This window comes from Mytilus edulis, chromosome 4, assembly GCF_963676685.1.
Source record: "Mytilus edulis chromosome 4, xbMytEdul2.2, whole genome shotgun sequence".
Taxonomy (NCBI): domain Eukaryota; kingdom Metazoa; phylum Mollusca; class Bivalvia; order Mytilida; family Mytilidae; genus Mytilus; species Mytilus edulis.
This window is the reverse complement of record NC_092347.1, coordinates 59,260,295-59,280,336: the sequence shown is the minus strand read 5'-3', so window position 1 is coordinate 59,280,336 and position 20,042 is coordinate 59,260,295. Positions and strand designations below refer to the sequence as shown.

General features: G+C 31.9%; 1 protein-coding gene across 4 annotated transcripts in view; it reads right to left on the bottom strand.

The window, feature by feature from the left end:
• LOC139520087 (uncharacterized) overlaps window positions 1-20,042 on the bottom strand; it is an 84,496-nt gene that overhangs the window by 12,728 nt on the left and 51,726 nt on the right. For all 4 annotated transcript variants that reach the window (XM_071312513.1, XM_071312514.1, XM_071312515.1 and 1 more), the window contains 15 exons: window positions 19,541-19,612; window positions 17,864-17,935; window positions 15,816-15,887; window positions 14,923-14,997; window positions 13,603-13,802; window positions 12,084-12,340; window positions 11,188-11,268; window positions 8,942-9,322; window positions 8,328-8,477; window positions 6,868-7,083; window positions 6,039-6,244; window positions 4,930-5,320; window positions 4,040-4,192; window positions 1,939-2,125; window positions 299-483 (listed from right to left, as the gene is read on the bottom strand). In XM_071312513.1, the coding sequence (XP_071168614.1) occupies window positions 299-483; window positions 1,939-2,125; window positions 4,040-4,192; window positions 4,930-5,320; window positions 6,039-6,244; window positions 6,868-7,083; window positions 8,328-8,477; window positions 8,942-9,322; window positions 11,188-11,268; window positions 12,084-12,340; window positions 13,603-13,802; window positions 14,923-14,997; window positions 15,816-15,887; window positions 17,864-17,935; window positions 19,541-19,612 (2,698 nt within the window). The remainder of the gene's footprint in view (window positions 1-298; window positions 484-1,938; window positions 2,126-4,039; window positions 4,193-4,929; window positions 5,321-6,038; window positions 6,245-6,867; window positions 7,084-8,327; window positions 8,478-8,941; window positions 9,323-11,187; window positions 11,269-12,083; window positions 12,341-13,602; window positions 13,803-14,922; window positions 14,998-15,815; window positions 15,888-17,863; window positions 17,936-19,540; window positions 19,613-20,042) is intronic.

Sequence of the window (20,042 nt, the reverse complement as noted above, 5' to 3'; positions counted from 1 at the left end):
AATATATGAATAAAGTATTACGTATGGATTGTACACGAACTGACTCGAACATATATTCATTCTTAAATTTTGAAATTGTGAACTTTTATTCGATTTTGTAACAAAAGGGGTATTTCTAGATTCAATAATATTTTGTTAAAACATGAGAACAAAATTAATAATGTTCCATTTTTAAAGATACAATCATATCGAAACTCATACTCTTGATGATTCCAAAAGGAAATAAATTGCAGGGAACATTATGTTCTTTTAGATATGTTTCCCCCCTAAAGATTAATTCAGCCTTTAAATTTATCACCTTGTAACTTCTCTTTTTATACCACACAGTCGTTGACTGAAAATTGCCATACACGTTGGTTGTTCTACATAAATGTGTGATTATAGAACACAGACCATCATTCGGTAAACTTGTGTCAGACGGTGGTGAAGATATCTGTTCAGCACAGCTATCACCCATGTATCCTTCATGACAATCACAAACACCTTAAAAGTATAAGAACATGACAATCTTCAGATCAAGTGTATAATAACGGCAATAGTAGTTCCCGATATTGTATATTTCTTTTTATATTTCTTGATACTTTGTTGAACAATTATGGATTATCTATGAATGAGCAACACGATGGGTACCACATGTCTAGTAATATCTATTAACCCTACCAGAGCATCGAATATCATCCTGGGTTTTATGTGGGGTTATAGCTGCTCAGTGTTTAGTTAACTGATCTGTGTTTTGTAGACTAGAGGAAGTAAGATTGCCTTCGTTTTATAAGTTTAAATATACCTTTAATATCTTCCACCTCTATTCTAAAGCTTTTCATGTTCGTAGAGTCCTCTCCTGATTGTATAGGTTGGGAATCATATTAACATCTTAAACTTTGCTTACGATAAATCTTATCAACTTAGTTCATATCAAAATGTTGGAAGTATTCCAAAAACAAAATATCTAGATGTGGTTGTTATGACAGGAAAGTCCAAGAAAGTCATTTTTGTTCAACTCAAACCACTCAAAAAGCCAAGATTGAATTTAATTTAGCTTATAACATACAGCATAAAAAAAGTCCATTATATATTTGCAATGTAATATGTTTGAATAAGACCATCTCAAAGATTTGTTTCCTCATATCGAAGATATTCTGAGTGGTTATCGTTGTCGGTAAGAAATTGCTTTTCTTTAAAATCACAAAAATCGTTTCCTTCCTATACTGTAATTTGTTTTGAATGAATCTTAAATATATAAATAAGAAGGTGTGGTATTAATTCCCCCATAAAAGAAACAACTCTCCACCAGAGACAAAGAACAATAATAGGTACCGGACGGCCTTCAACAATTAGCAAAATTCATACCGCAAAATCAGTCATACAAGTCCCCGAAATGAGAAGTAACAAAATTTAAACAAGAAAACTAACACCGGGTTTAGGTACAAACAATGAACGGAAACCAAATAGGATATACAGCAAAAACGACAACCACTGAATAATAGGTTCCGGACTTGGGACAGGCATATACAGAATGTGGTGAGATTAAACTAGTTTGTTGGCGCCAAACATTGCACTTAACCTGGGATACTTATGTAACTGTAGAACACAAGAAGGCAATTCTAGTATTTAGATCGATACAAAGCAGAAAGACTTCTGACACAAACACAGACCGGACTTAGAAGGGTATTTCTACATTCGACAACAAAAAAGACGCTGAGTTCGTATCTGAGAATAATCGCAGTTACTCAGAGCTAGTTCGATCAATTCAAAGCCAATGACAAGTAAAGTAAAGTTGATTAAAAGTTCAAAATCTGGTATCATCCACAATTACGTCAATTAATGAAAAAAATACAGTGTTTACAATATTACAATTGGTTTTAGTACAACAGTGTCTACAGCAAGTCTTTTATAAATGTAGTGATTTAGTAAACATATAACAATCTTCCAAATACTAACCTGACACACAATTACCGTTGTCATTACAGTTATTAGGACAAAGGAAACCAGTAATATAATCCAGTACCGTTTGGTTTCCTTCGGTCATGTTTTTGATATGTATATATTCATTCCGTGACAACTCCACGAGTATGATTGTTGCCATTGCATCAATGGTATCTACAATGTAGGTTGTATCTCCAGTAGCCTACAATAGTGAAATACATCGTTCAAGTTGATATGTGAGTTTTAATGTATATACCTGTTGTAGAAATTAAAAACACTCAATATGTTGACGACAACAGTTGATTTCAGGTTGAACTAAAATATGCAGTCATGGAGAACCTTTATTTGGGACCAAAATGAGAGATGAAAATAAATGGAAATATTTGTGATGGTTCAAGAAGAGCATAGACAGCAAACGAATCCGTTTAAAGACTATTTTCCATGGGAACAAATTGCTCCCCTCGTGTTAAGTGATAATTGAAATATGTAAGGACAAGTTCTTGTCGACGAAGGACAGTTCAAGAACAAGAATAACAAATAAACTAAGCGTCAAAAGGAAAGTAGATGGTGCATCATGTTAGATTTAAAAAAAACATAAGCCTGTGATTAACTGTCATAAACCTGACTTTATGTTGGCTAATATTTCCATACGCGATCATTCTATTACTTTAATGGCAGATATTTCAAAATTATTGTAAAATCTAGGAGTTTGTGTACGTGTAATGGAAGTTTATTCACACTTATCGTTATCAGCAGCTACTAAGGCGTTTCACGTTGTTTGGTTTATCCAATGATGCATATAAGGGAAGGTACGAAATAGTTTTGGACGTTGCTTCGTATACACGTATGGTAGGATCATATGAGTATATACTCGTTTGGTTATCAACAAAACGGCCCATATGAGTACATAGACCATATATGTATTTTTTGAATAATTTCTAAATTTCTTCATAGGAACTCATAGCTCGTTCTCCGAACTAGAATTTCTGACTAAAATTCTTTATCTTTGACATCCTGTTTGATCTTGGTATATCTGCTGTATATCTAGAACCTATATTAAGCGCATTTATCGGGTCTACAATTTCTTCCTTAAGAGAAAACACGTGCGTTTGGGGTAGGGACCTTTTTTGTTTGTTCCCGTCGTTCTTTTTTCTCTTTAATTACCATTCATTTTCATTTAATTGACGTGTTCATGCTCTTACAATAACAGTAGTTACTAATGCTGCGCCTCTGTTCTTATTTTTTATTATTCTGATAGTAAAATACAAATGTTGATATTAAAAGAGCAATATTTTAATTTGCAAGTGATACACAATATTCAAAGTCAATGAACCATGCCTGAAGGTACAAGGCCAAAAAAAATCCAATGTAAATGAGATGTTTCAAAACTTATGGAACTGAATTCAAAATATCATTGACCTACCACCAGTGGTTCCCAATAAACTTACTTAGTTACAAACGTATACATGTAAACAAGCAAAAGTTCAAAGTCAATAAACAATGACTGACGGGCCCGGGTCTGAATTATATCCATGAAAATGAGATGTGAGAATGCCAATACCACTGCATACTAAATATCATTGATATACCACTGGTGGATCCCTTTAAACTGAACTAATCCCAAACAAATACATTGACGACGACACCAACTCCGTCAAGGTAAGACAACAATTACAACTAATAGAAGCAAACAAAATTCATGTAAATAAACTCATCAAAGATACCAGAATTGAATTTTGTATTTGCGCCAGACGCACGTTTATTAAATTAAAAAAGAAGATGCAGTTGACAAATTGCAAGATTCGCCTATTTTTTAGAATTCCACTACTTGAACGATAAGCAATATAAGAAAATTCTGATATTTTAGTTCAGGTTAATATGGAATATAAATTCGTCCAAAGGAGTTACTCACTACCAACGACAATGCATTATTATACAAAAAGATATACAATAAAGTAAAGGCAAGCGGTTATACAATCAAAAATGAAGACAAAATAAAAAAGTAATAGAATAAAATGATGCAAGGAAACGAAGACTTGGATCTGTGTGTCCTTTTATCTCAAAGTATTTATATCGAAAACTAAACATATTCCAACTTTCTTTGCTGTCGACTCACCATTATATCCAAAACACAAGACTCTACAAACTCATCTTCTGATAGTTCTACATACTCGCTGTATATGTGTGACGGGAGGGCATTTTGTATACTTTCCCTGCACGTGTTTGTAGCATTTTCTTCTGTCCAACTATTTTTGAAAGCAGCTGGAGCCTTTAAATATAAAACGAGCCACTTAACCATTTACTATAACTGGATTCACATATATTTTATAGGACGAAAGTCACTTTGAAGAACTGCTATAATCAATTTCAGAATTTTTTTTATATATAAAATTTACATAATATTACTTGCAATTTTCTTTGGACAATGCACGACATAGCAAGGAATATAGCAATTGTTGTTTTTCATTATTTAGACTTTCCCCTTTTAAAATTTTTGAGTATGAGCTCGGTACTTTTATATATATATCTTCATTTAGATAACTGTAACAATCTGGATATTTATCTGGAATTTCTTGTGTAATTCCACATTTGAAGGTTAAACGATCAGGTAGGAATTTTGATAGGACGGTCTACATTTGACTTTATGTCGATGAATGAAAAGAGTTGTGGGGTTAATGTTAGTAATATATCTTTTAGTACCTCACAACACGAAAAAAATAATCTTACTTCTAGTTCTTCGCATAATACGTCTCGTATCAAAGCATATATCTTATAAGTACAATTTTCGGTTTACCTTGATTGGAAAAGCAAGAAAACTGTTCGGAGTGGAATTATAAAAGTCATATAAAAGAACCAATCACCCAAATAACCGAAATCAATGATTTGCATATGAACTCGTAAAGCGATATTTTCGACTCTTAGTTGATAAATATACTATAATTTGCCTCGAGAATTGCTGTTAACATAAAAAAAATATTTAAAACACAACATCACAAAAAATCCTACCGTTATATTTTCGCTGTATACATCATCGTCGTAAGCTAAAGGATGAAATTCTAATCCGTCATCGCTTTCAATGCTTCGCCGATTAAATGATTTCGAGTTGACAGAGCGTTTCCTTATACGACCTGAGGCTAAACAGTTCAGAGACTCAGTAGGCAATCTGCTGTCTATAGTTGCACTTGATACCACGCAATAATCTGTAGTGGATGTCAGCTGACATTGAGCAGTATTCAAATCATCTAATGAAAGAGGGTTTGTTTCCTTTTTTCCACACACACAGAAATGATCTAAAGTCAAGGGTGGCGTCTGGTTGATTCCTGGCACTTTAAAATTTTCAGTTAGAAAAATTGGAATTTGAAAAAAGAGCTGTTCATTCACCATAGTGTCATTGATTCTGAAACAATTAGTAATGGTCATTTAAAAGATTTCGATTGAAAGAAAGTAAACAGTACTGGTTATTGCTATCCTTCATAACATACATACGAATATGTTCTTATCTTATGAATCTGGAGGAAACAGTTATGAAAAGTAATATATTTAGGCAAGCATTTGACTTCTAAGTATCAACTGCTTTCTAACACATGCTTTTATTTTCTGCCTAGTATTCAATATCAATAATCAAATTTCGTTCAATTATTCAATTTGAATATATTATATTCTTACTTTCTTTTTTATAATGAATATCATAACTTGTAATATGACTTTCGACTGTTCATTTTATGTGAATTTATTCTTCGATACTTACAGATATACATGTTAAAACAATATTTTTGTTTAGAAAGAGCTAATGATATCTAAAAATAAACGAATCTCTCCAAAAAAACAATATTACACCAAACAAAAATAAAAAAATCGCAATATGGTTATGACACGACGTTACTTGATATGCATATGAAATGATATAATATGTTAAAAGAAAGGCTTTAAAACAGAGGATGCTTAAAAAAATACGACAGAAACACTTATATATGTCTCCCTCAGTTGTATCTGTAACTATTGTTCTGTCAGTTTATTTGAAAAAAAGTAAATTATTTTACATCCCCGATTGTGTTATCACATAGAGAAGAAAACTACTATGTAGGGTTCGTTTTTTCTTCAGATTATACAAATACCTCCATGAATCTGCAAACGTCCGTTGATTCTGTACCACTCCATAATACCTATGCATGAAATCGTCAGTTGCGTCTTTGGTTGTGCTTGGAAATCCGCAGAGTCCTTTCGCCATGTTTATGTCATGATATGAAGGTTTAATTATTATACTGCTAATGAACAACCGTTGAAATGTAATAATTATTTCAGTTCCTATTGGCAACGTTACCTGAGATTATAAAACAAACAATTATAAATAAGTAGAAACTCAGTAATCAGAGTTAAAAAAATAAGGTATTTCCTTTTCCAGTTCACAATTGTTTAGAATATTGTTTTAAGAACCACAGGCAAAAGCATATCGATTTTGAAATCTGAATATTTCGAATTTGCTGTCAGTTATCACAACTTTGTTTTCAGAATTGTATTTAAAAAAAAACCAACACAAAATTATACAAAAACAAAAAAACAAAACAAACCCCACGCGGTATGAATTTCGCGCGTTTGAAACATTTTTCTTGAAGTTTGGCAATCAATTCAAAATTTTTCACATAATAAGAAAAGATTAAAATGAACAAATCATCTCTTATTATATATAATTCCTACCCTAGTCTAGTTTATATGTTCACTTATCGACAAATGAAAGACACTTTTAGATGCAAATATTGCTTTATCATAATATTGAATAAATGAAACATTGAATGAAACCACAAGAGCACTATGGTTTACACATATAGCGGTTCATATAATACTTGCGTATTTACCTTGCATGAAATTATATTTCACGAAAATGCTAGATATTATATTTTTTTTATATTATGCATGCTACATTATAAATATTTTCTGTACACATACCTTATATTTAGTAATTGACAACGGTTGAATGAACATATCACTAGAATCACATTGTTTTAGATAAACAAGAGGCGTTTTCAGGCCATATCTCTTACTTCTTGAAATTGTTTGACAGGTTCGTAAAACGAAAAGGGAATTTCGGCTTCTAATTGCTACACCACAATGGCATGCGGCTCCTGGAGATCGGTCATTGCAATTGGTGAACAATGCATGCACCTTAAAGTAAAGAACAAAAACCTTTGATTTGAAATTGAAGTTTTGCTATTAGATAAGGAATGCTACTATTTCAGGCTTGAGATGGTAATTAAAACCCGTTTTATTCAAATCTGTAGACGCTATTCTTAACAATGACACTATTTAAACCAGATTAATTCAAAACTCATATTGTATGTATACAGACAGATTGACTAATTAAGTTCTACATAAGTAGAAACAATAGAAGTACATTTTTGTAACTATCATAAGAAAGAAACTTATTTATTAACAAGAAATGTAAAGCAAAATCATGCTTTCTTTAACCTACCACAAACCTGGTTAAATGTATTTGGAATCTTTCAGCTAAATAACTTTTAAATAATTTCGATTGCTTATATCAAAACAATCACAAACCTTTCATATTTGATACTTATAGTTTATCGTTGATCATCTCAACGAGATTGATTTTCTCGCTTGAGCAATGATATCAGTTAATCCAACAGAATTTAAATAATACATGTATACGAATGGGGACAGAAAATCTAATCTGTCATTGCACACCTTATTGGGATACTATGTTTTTGGACGCACATTGTTTAGAACTTTTATTTTGTAATGAAATATGTTGCAATCCGACTAGAATGATATATCTGTGAGTGATAAGAAATATCAAGTCACACTGAATGGACCAGTACAATTTTCTTTAACATGATTGTACATATATTATATACAATAGTATTTTGTCTTCTTGTGAATTGCAAAGAGATGATATCTTCTTTGTAATATTCAAAAAAAATGTTGGCCTTTTATGCAGTTTACAAAGCAAACTAATAATATTGCAAGGAAGTTTGACGTCCAAAGTGGTTATTGTTTATTGGACAGTTTAGAATACGGGTTACATCTATTGATTAGCAGCGAATGAAAAACAGGTGGAAGACAAATAAATGTGATAGGAAGTAGAGACTTTAACATAACGTTGAAGTAAAATCGTAACAAGACATTCTTAAATCAAGGGCTTATAGGTATAATCTCATTTTTTTCAATCTTCAAACATCAATACTTAATATCTCTCACCCCATACTAAACTGTTTGATAATTTTTTGAATGTGTCATTGCAAGCAGAAGTAATTTATTGTTGTAGTACGGATGAATGAATTACAGAGGTTGTATTGTTTTCTTTAGTCCCTTTAACTTTATTTAACTATTCAGTCTAATATGATATCATATAAGAGTATTTCGTTTCTAATGTCAGATATGATTCTTACCCAATATGGACCTTTGTCATTTCTGTACATGACAAATTCTCCAACTTCATGGTAATGATAGGTTTTTCCATCAAAAGTGGTGATGTGAGGATCATTATACGAACGGCAACATCTATTTTTCACCAAAGCATCTCCATCTTTTACAGTTACCTTTCACAGAAGATAGTTAGAATTTTCGTTTATTTTTTTTTTTATATAAATAAGGCCGTTAGTTTGTCGTTTGAATTGTTTTACATTGTCATTTAGGGGTCTTTTATAGCTGACTATGCGGTATGGGCTTTGCTCATTGTTGAAGGCCGTACGGTGACCTATAGTTGTTAATTTCTGCATCATTTTGGTCTCTTGTGGAGAGTTGTCTCATTGGCAATCATACCACATCTTCTTTTTTTTTTATATATATATATAAACGATATATCAAGCAGGCGATAGTTTTAATGAATAATTTCGTAGATATATTTTTCATCGATAGAAAAATATTTTGATGACATAAGAGAGTTATAAATTTTATCTTATGGAATACATGAATATTAAAAAAACGAGGCAGAAAATGGTGGCTTATTTAACCCTTCAAATATATAGAATTTACTGATAAATCGATTTACATATGAGCATACCTTTATATCTCTGATGTTGAAATTTTGCCAAACAGCATTTGGCGTTGACACCGATGTTGTATACATGCTAATATAGGTCGACCGATCTCTGTAATTGTACAAACCATCACTGAATCCATATACTTCTAAATTTTTGACGTTCTTTCCCGAATCTGTCATTCTTATTCCACAAACTTCATTTTTAAAGACAATATTTCTACTCCCATAGAGATTAGAGCATTGCAGTACACTTTTGTCGAAACTCGGTTGAAAGATATGAAAATCTTGAAAACATTTTGATCTTATTTCATCATTTGATGCTATACATCCGATAGGAACAGTTGCAGTCAAACTTATGTTGATTGATTCTCCTTCCACCACGATGTACTCCGACTGGTCAGCCTAAAATAATTTCAATACAATGCATTGAACTTCAATAGTCATTTAGTCAAATTAGCACAATATATATATGGAGATGTGGTATGAGTGCCAATGAGACAACGACATCATGTTTAGACATATGTTAAGATATTATTAAGAATGTGTTATGGCAAACATATTGAATAATTGATTGTTGAATGCAACTGTCGGCACTTTTTTCTACATCATAATGATCAGTTTGTATTGTTGAAGGAAGCCTACCTGAGTACCCTGCGATTACTTATGACAGGAAGATCCGAACAAGTAGGAAGGGAAGACACTGATAATATTTGTCGCATTACTTGATAACGCGAACCTTGACTTTTATTTGATAGATAAATTGAAAGGTGGCTGCTTATCGTCCAATTCTAAATTTTGCTTAACAATCCGGACGATGAGATATTTCTGAAATATGAGCATAAATATGTTTCGTACTCGAATCGAATTGTTAACTCCCTAATCCACAAGGTATATGACCCAATTCAGGCATGTTGACAAACCCTAATACATTCTACTGACTCTGACATCAAGGCTTTTCTGCGACGCCTTTAAAATAATCATGTTTGGTGAGAAGCAGCAAATTCAAATTTTTGCTATTTGTTTCAATTGAGATTTACGTCATCTTAGAATTATTACTTATGTAAATTCTACCACTGCATCGAGTGTGGTGATACGATATCTATCCACAGATATCTGACGAGCGTTTACAAATATTTAAAATTTATTTGTCGGTAGTGGTTACATATGTATTGCACGCTATTTTAGTGTGGAATCTGTTACTCTAATGATTTTAGACGATATGCAAACAATCTTAAACCGTCTTTTTGAACGACAATTTTAAAAAGATATTTGTGTTTTTTCTACGTGACGTCATCAGACATGGTCACCTTTTTCGTGACGTCACAATAGGAATTTTAAAGGAAAGCAAGAAAATAAGAATGTCATAATCGAATTTTGACCAATTCAGACCTCAGATCAAATGACCAACAATGCATTTAATCAACACGTCAGAAAATTGATAAATCGAGTAAGATTTTTTATATGATTTCATTATTCACATTAAAATTTAATAAACTATAGTTTTTGAGCTTGTTCTAAATTCAAAATTACTAAGAAAGCAATGAATGTAGATACAAGGGGTTCAAATGGCATCCTAAATCAAAAAAGTTACATATGTGTCCCCCTTATATCTGACCAGTCTATATATAAATCTCATAAACAGTCATAAGATCGTCAAATGACGTCTCTGTTACTTCAACACAAAAAACGAAAAAAAATTCTGTGAACGAATACCAGCAATAATACGTTTTGTTTCAATAAATAGTTTGTTTCTATCATTAATGTAGCATAAGCGATAGCCTGGAGGAGGTTTTACATAATATGGTATGGTGATCCAGTAAAATTGAACGTGGCATTTTGCTCTTGATCCTTGATTTCTTTAAGCCTGTTTTATAGTTTCGCCGTATTATTAACGTTCACCCGGTATTCAATTCTAACAATGTTATGATATAAATATAAACGTATAATACTATACCAACATAATTGACTATTATGTATATGAAGCTAAAAAATTAAGCAAAACAATTTCGATGAAACATTCAAACTAAGACAAATTTTAACAACAATTCTCTGTAATAATATGAAAACTTTTGGCCGGATTATTTTTTTTCGATTACTTTTTTTAAGTTTAAAACAATCAAATTAAAAAAAAAAATCATTGTTTTGGAGAACAATTCTGCCATGTCAAGTATTATTTACCACACTCAGAAGATTGTTGCTGTCAAAGCAGTACTTATAAAATCATGTAAAGAAGTGAATAGATACAAGTTTTTTCATATTCCACTTACAAAAATCCCAGCTCTGAAATCTGAACTGAAAATAAACTGGTTATCATGTTCGGAATCGTTGACTCTTATTCCACATCGAACCTAAAAATATACGTTTACCCAACTTTATCACATGATCTCTGCACTATACATTCTCGCGAATGTTGAGTTAAACTCATAGTTAAACATTTGAAGACAGTAACAATATATACAATAGTTAGATATGTTAATATTTATGCTTGTCGCCAGTTTTCTTTTATTTGCTATGTTTTTTTCTTATTTCTATGACGTACCGGAAAACGGTAATACATGTCCTCCATGTTTGACAATACTAACATATCTCTGAATTTGTTCTTTTTAAAAATGTAATCCAGAATAAAACAGCTATGTGTGATATTAGTACTTAGATCTATTCTATTATGAAAACTGATGCCAAATGTGGCATGATCATCTTGTCAGTGAGTTTGTATAAAAGATGGACGAAAGATACCAGAGGGACAGTCAAACTCATAAATCGAAAATAAACTGACAACGCCATGGCTAAAAATGAAAAAGACAAATAGACAAACAATAGTACACATGACACCATAGAAAACTAAAGAATAAGCAATACGAACCCCAACAAAAACTAAGGGTGATCTCAGGTGCTCCGGAAGGGTAAGCAGATCTTGCTCCACACGTGGCACCCGTCATTTTACATCAAATCTATATAATAATCGGAAGCCTTTTCGAGCAATCATCAAAATAAATATTTCTATGTTTCAAACATAATGAGTGTAAACATCAAGGCCTTTTTTTTGCTAATAAAAGAAGTACTTTTTCTTTTTTGTAATAACTCTTGATTTATAGTTTATGCTGACATATATGCAGTTGAAATGATGAACTAGCTAAATCGTTTTTATTTTTTTTAACCTTACCACCATGTTCATGGTATGGGTATCTGTCCAATCAGAATCTCGAAGAAAGGTCGTGTTAATATTCATTAAGGAAACGTTTAAATACGTTTTTATTTCATCCTCATCAATCTCCCACTTTACATCATAGTTGTATTTTCCCGTCCATTTATCGTCGAAGCTACATCTGAAGACTGGAACCAGACTCGGAGTTGGATTAGTATTTGGAATTGGATATATTGGTCCTTCGGCGAGTATTGAGTTCACAGAAGGCACGTTGGCTAACAATATAAATATAAAGAAAATGGTATTAAACGTTAGGGACCCTAGCTGACAAGCTTTTATAATTGTTCTTTTTTATTTGTCGTATCGTTTGATTTCATTATACAACCGTATGAAACTTGACACTTTTTGCATCACTGCTTAGTAAATTGATGTAAAAATTATTCATCTTTTGTCGCAAACTAGTTGAATAGTGCAATGAATGGGACGGACTAATACTCACTTCCGTTTACATAGGTGTCAAGACTTAACAAACTTTACATTTTGACGCGTAAGACACTTTTTTTTTTTTTATCTTATTTTGTAATTCTAAATGACACGGAAAAACTTGAACATTGTCCTCTTATAGCTAATGTGTTTCTCTCAGTTTTAGTTTGTGACCCGGATTTGTCTTTTCTCAATCGATTTAACCTTTAAACACCGGTATACTACTCTTGGGTTGATCTATATGTTCGACTAGAAATGGGAAAAATCCACATCCTTCCGAGCTACATTTTCGATTGACATCTTTTTCGTTTAACTTTCTTCAACCACAAACCGCAAAAAGTTGACATATATGAGGTATGAGAATAGTTCAATTTCCGATTTATTTCTATGCATATGTTATATCAAATGAATAACGTTAGTTTGATAAGAACTAATAAGAAAAATCCGAAATTTCATCCATTTCAACAACCATCCATCGTGAGTGAGAACAAATAGATGTTCGACGCTTGGGTTCTGCCTAGAAACATTACAAGGACCAATGCAGAAACAGCAATTTCATGACAATTTTGAAAAATGTTACCCGCTCAATTCTTGAATCTTTACAATTTGCTAATTGTTTACATTTTCCTATTTGTAGTAAATATTAAGTTTGAAAAAGATAAGTATTAATTATAAATTGCCAAAGAAGATCTGGTGTGGGTGATTTTTCTTATTCGAATTCTTAGTGCAAAAATCTTAATAAATTTGAAAAGAATTTGTTTTAAATGATCAATTCAAATCAGTTCTCACGATGGGAGAACCTGTCCTGATCCTACTCATAATAAAAAGTAATAACTGATGAACATCTAATTAATTCATTTTCAAATTAAATTAAAGTGTAAAATAGTGGATTTTATTGTTTTGTTATAATTAGTACTCATAATGTTTTATATAGGACTTACTTAAATTTTGTAGATTATTTAGTTTGTTATGTAATATTTTGTACATTCACGTTTGAACCATATGACTACAACAAGAAAAGCACAATGGTAGTACAATGTATATAACAACTTACGACATTCATATGGGTAGTCGGTGACATTGAATTCCGAGTCTCTACAACTTTCAATTATATAGTAGACATATCGGTTCTGATTCTGCTTTGCACCCACTGGTCCAGGAAATGCCCAATAATACTGGTTAGTGGTTTTATTCAGCCATTCTGCAAACTTGTAAAGACCACAGTCACACATCAATGATGTTCCACTCAAATCCCTGGTTTTAATGAAATATTATAATTATTATCAGATGCCTTCATGTCAGAATATAAACAAACAAAGATATAAATCGAAATAAAATTGAAAAGAATTGAAACGCCTAAAGGAAAGTCTAGAATTTTTAATTTACACAACGTTAAATATCAATATCAGGGCGCATGCCGTGTGAAACATGTTTCATAAATCAAGTTCATCGAACATTATCAAAAGTGTAAAACGCATAATAAGGGAAATACTGTTGAACCCAAAAATTCAATGACCATTATACAATAAAACAAAGGTCTGTTTTGTCTAGGGGAGATGTAAACTTAATTGAGTAAAATCACACAATTTATCAAAAGCAAACTTGCAGTAAAAAAAAGTACAATTGAAATCATGCAGGTACCGATTCATTGGCTTTTTGGTAGATAATATCCGCAGTGGAAATTCACCAGGATATGTAATGTTAATATGATGCTGATTTCAAGTCGAACCAAACGTGATTAAAGAATAACCTTCATCGAGTACTCTCGAGATAACAAGTATGGAAAACCTAATTCTTTATACATTTGTATTGGTATCCACCCGAAGATTCTAAATTAAATGTAAATAAAAATAAAGATGAATGTGTTTATATATATTCCGCCCATCTACAGATCTATCATTGTTGTGCTTGTATCTAGACAAATTATATATACAGAATGTTTTTTCAGCCTTCTATCACCATCACTGGTGATCCACTGGATGAAATCAGTTGTAGAGTTGTCACTGGTTTAGACGTACTTATAATATAATTATTTATGTGACTGCATCCTACATTGATTTGTAAGATCCTGTTCGACAGATAATTAAGCTGATCTGTTAAAAAAATCATCTTCATGCCTTATATAGCATGGACGATGTTACGACGCTAGATTAAAACTGACGAGAACAGGTAACACCCGGCCACTGAAATCTTTTTTTTTTGAGAGCCAAGGTGATCAAGAGGTCTAGCGTGTCGGTCTTAGTGCAAGGCGATTTGGAGCCACGATATCTCAGTAGCACGAGTTCGATTCCCAGCCAGTGAAGAACAAAAAAGCAAATTTACAGATCAGACATTGTTGGGCTGATATTTAGACGAAATATATATAGGCTATTACAGGTAGCTTAGTAAGCTTAACTGCTCAAATACCGATCCATCTAGTGTAGTCATTGATGTCATGTTCTTAAGAAACCTAAAATATAAATAAAAATTATATAAATTTATTCTGTCGAAGATCAGGTTTTATTAATAACTTATTTTGAAATCAAACAAAAATTGCTGTCGACATGTTTCCTTTCTTTTATCAATTAAAAGTATTTCATTCAGTTGGAATACTGTAAACTACTAGAAAGGTGTTATAAATAAAGGTAGACTTATTATAGTGGTCCTTGTAGCTCATTTACAACAAGTATGTAAAAAAGTAAAAGTCAAACTATTGACAGAGTTTTTAAATGTTAAACATGATATCTTTAAGAAGTACTTAGGAACACTTTCGTATACGTGTAGGCTCTGTCATATGTTTTGTATTTCATATTTTTGTGTAAGGACACTTCTCGTTTGATTTAATAATGCAATTCTAAAGGTCTGACTTCTTGGTTCAGTTTTTTAATAATGCATTGTGCAAATTACATGCAATTGAATTGAATTTGATGCACAACATGTGCATTTCGAACTTTATTTCTCATCAAGAGTCCTCGTGCACATACAGAAATACAAATGTTAAAAAAAGTTGACGAAAAAAAAATTAATATAACGCAAAGATTATTTTATGTCATGCACTATTTTTGCTATAAAAGATAAAACATGCATTATCTGCACCTTAATCAATAAGTTGCTTGTCATATCATCTAAATCATGCCAGTCCACAATGCTAATTTTAAATAAATAGGAAGTCTGATTTATTTGAATTTTAAATAAATTATCACCAAAGAAAAAAAATCATTTTAAAGATCCACAAGATGTCACCTATAGAATACACTATAAGTGTTTAGAGTTCATTTAACTACATACAGTGTTTGTAAACTTGTTACGTGTTGGAAAATACGTCTATTAATGACTGTCAACTCTGTTCCACTTAAATCTCTGTAATAAACGAAATTTATTTTTAGTCTTTCGTGATCTCTTACAGAGTATCATTAACACGTTTGATGTTATTTTTTTTTAAAACATATTTTGTTGGTTATTTCCAAGGGATGACCCTTTTTTTTAAATCCTTTATATTCTAAATCTCCAACTACGCACTGTATTTGGGGTTTGATTTGTAGGATTCGAGCATAACTGATGTGTCTTTTGCAGTCTTTTTAGCGTACAAGACACAATATATCAAAAGGGACATTCTAACTTAATAACGCCGTGGCAAAATTAAAAAAACCCCATAAAAAACCCGGATGCTATCTGAGGTGCTGAGAAAGGCTAGATCCTGCTACACATGTAAAGGATAAAATAACAAAAATATAGAACTCCAGGGAAAATTCAAAACGGAAAGTCCCTTATCAAAGCAAAATCAAAAGTTCAAACACATCAACGAGTGAATGGAAAACCACAGTTATAATTTGACTTGGAACAGGCATATCCTTATGTAGAAAATAGGGGATTAAACCTGGTTTTATAGCTAGTCTAACCTCTCACTTGAATGACATTCGCTTAAAATAAAAAAAATAAAAAAGAGTAATAAAATAGGGTTACAACAGTGAACATTTTGTAATAATTTATAAATATATAAACAAACTAATACGTCAGCGAAGGAACACAAACTTGGCAAATAAACAAATCACATAAGGAATAATGAAAGACAAGCTTACACAAAATGACCATAGAACAATTACACTAGTGATGTTTCAATTCAAACCCGGTGATAAATCTAATTCGGTAGGTCCCATTCTGGGAAAAGAGGATTTTGGTTGAAATTAATTATTAGTAGAAAATACCCTTCGTCATCTTTGGAATATGTTTTTTTGTTTTATAAAATTCAACTAATTCAGTTCATGATGACATACAAAGTAACAATCTGTTATCATTGATGAGTCGTTTTCTTCATAAAAATATACCCTTATTTGAATGCCAGATCTCGACAGAAGAGATATGCAAGTAATTTATCTACAGTGATCACTATCATAGCACACTGATATTGGGATTTTGAATCCCTCTCGATGCCATTTCGTTAGACCCCGATACTAATTGGTTATGATTTTTCCTGCAGACGGTGTTTTTTCGATCTGAGACTTACACTCCAGTATAAATCAAAGATTATACACATTTATTTTATGATGAGGGCTGTGTTAAATCAGATAGCAAATCAAATATATATTCAGGACGAGACTATGCTGATATGATATGCATGTAAGCCCTTTTATGAGTTGTACGGACACGCTGAGTCGTATGATTAACGAGCTAGATTAAAAGTGACAGTTCAAAGGAAGACTTTCTTAATTTAAATATATTTATTTATAGTGGATTGGGAAACAAGTAATTGCAACTTATATTAATCCCTTTCCACTTTACGGGTGCGAGTGCTGCCTTTGTAGCAGAATTAGCCTGCTTTTTTTTGAAATTTACAAGGAGTGTCTTTTACGTGCAAGAGATATGCTCTCTCTTAACACGGGTCAACTATTTATCGACCCCTTCAAACGGACTATCATAGTTTCTCAAGACCATACTCTCAAATGGTTTGAACGGATAGCCATAAATTCATTCCGTGAAATTTTCTCCTGGAACAGAATTGAACCAGGAACCTTTGTGTTAGTAGTCCGATGCGCTAACCACTACACAATGGCTCTCATAACTGGCTTGGACTGTTAAGGATAGTCCGAAAACTTTGATGTATTTGTCACGATTAAAAGTTTCAACCTGAAAATTAAATCATAATCTCAAACAACATAAATACATTTTTGTTATGAATAGAAAACGTTTAATGCCTGTCATTTCAGCTTATTGCCTGGTTAAATATTTTTGCTATTTGTACTTTTATATGTCATATTCTTCTACGTAACAGGCAAAACGCGTTAAATCCTTCTACATTGGGTTACCCAAATTTTAATTCAAATATTGAAATTACTTACAGTGTTCTGAGATTAGTTAAGTCAATAAAGGCATTTTCATCAAGTTCTGTTATTGGATTGAATCCTATATTCCTAAGAAAAAAAAATCATGTTTTTTTAAATTATTAAAAGTATCTAATATTGAATATCATTTATGTTTTCATTCTATTTAGGGAGAAACATACAAAACATTCAGAGACTGATGTCACTGATACGCTGTGCATTGAATTGCTGATAAACTAAATAATGAATTTTGAAAATATCAAAAGATTTATTAATTATAAATAACTCCCTTTGTATAATCGACACTGACACACTTACAAACTGAACTGGGAAGTGAAAGGAATGAATGAAACCCCGTCGTTTATATCAGATGTTATGTTGCTCTTACATTTCGGAAAAAAATTATAAATACAAGAACCATACATTGTCTCGAAATATCAATGTTATTTGTACAAGTCTTAGAAATAGGTAGAAAGCAAGGCTGATAGATATTAAGACGAATTATATATTCAGAATGTGTTTTCAGCCCTGTATCACCATCACCAGGGATCCGATGGATGCAATCTGTGGAAGAGTTGTCACTGGTTTAGACGTTTTTATAATATATGTATTTCTGTGACTGCATCCTACATTAATTTGTTAGATCCTGTACGAAAGATAATTGAGCTGATCTATAAAAATTTCATCTTCATGCCTTATATAGCATTTACTATGTTACGACGCTTGATAAAGACTGACGAGGAAAGGTAGCATCCGGCCTAATTTTTGTAGAGCCTAGGTGGTTGAGTGGTCTAGCGCGTCGGTCCTACTGCAAGGCGATTTGGTGCCACGATATCTCAGTAGCATAAGTTCGAATCCTGGCCAGGGAATAACAAAAAAATTATTCTGTCGAAGATTAGTTCTTTACGATGGTTTTATTAATAATTTATTTTCAAATCGGACAAAAACTGCTGTCGACATGTTTCGTTTCTTTGTTAGTTAGAGATATTTTATTCAGCAGGAATATTGTTAACTACTAGAAATGTGCTATTAATAAAGGTAGTTTTATTATAGTGATCCTTGTAGCTCATTTTGCAATATGTTTGTAAAAAAGTAACAGTCAAATTATTGACAGTGTTTTTATATGTTAAACATGATATCTTTAAGAAGTACTTATAATACTTTCGTATACGCGTAGACTCTGTCGTATGTTTTATATTTCATATTTTCGTGTGAGGACACATCTCGTTTGACGTAATAATGCAATTCTAAAGGTCTGACTTCTTGGTTCAGTTTTTTAAATAATGCATTGTGCAAATTACATGCAATTATATTTAATTTGATGCACTATATGTGCCTTTCGAACTTTATTTCTCATTAAGGGTCCTCCTAAAGAAACAGAAATACAAATGTTTAAAAAGTTGAAGAACAATAAATTGATATAACGCAAAGATTGTTTAAATAGCATGTCCTATTTTTTATATAAAAGATAAAACATGCAGAACTGCACCTTAATCAATAAGTTGTTTGTCATATATCTAAATCTTGCCAGTATCCCTCCATAATGTCGAATGCTAATTTTACATAAATAGGAAGTCTAATTTTTAAAATTTTTAAATAAATTAAACCCCAAAGAAAAATCAATCATTATAAAGATCCTGAAGATGTCACCTATAGAAAACACTACAAATGTTCAGAATTCATTTAACTACATACAATGTGTGTAAACCTGTTACGTGTTGGAAAGTACGTCTTTTAATGACTGTCAACTTTGTTCCACTTAAATCTCTGTAATAAATGAAAAAAAAAAAAATACTTTAAAATTAAGAATGGAAATGGAGAATTTTTCAAAGAGACAACAACCCGACCATAAAAAAGAAAACAACAGAAGGTCACCAACAGGTCTTCAATGTAGCGATAAATTCCCGCACCCGGAGGCTTCCTTCAGCTGGCCCCTAAACAAATATATACTAGTTCAGTGATAATGAACGCCATACTAAACTCAAAATTGTACACAAGAAACTGAATTCAAAAATAATACTAACTACCAAAAGTCAGAGGCTCCTGACTGGGACAGGCGCAAAAATGCGGCTGGGTTAAACATGTTTAGGAGATACCTCTAGCCAACGTAGAAAAGTAAACGTTTAGTTTTTTTGTGATCATTAACAGAGTATCTTTAACACGTTTGATGTTATTTTTTTAAACACATTTCGTTGGT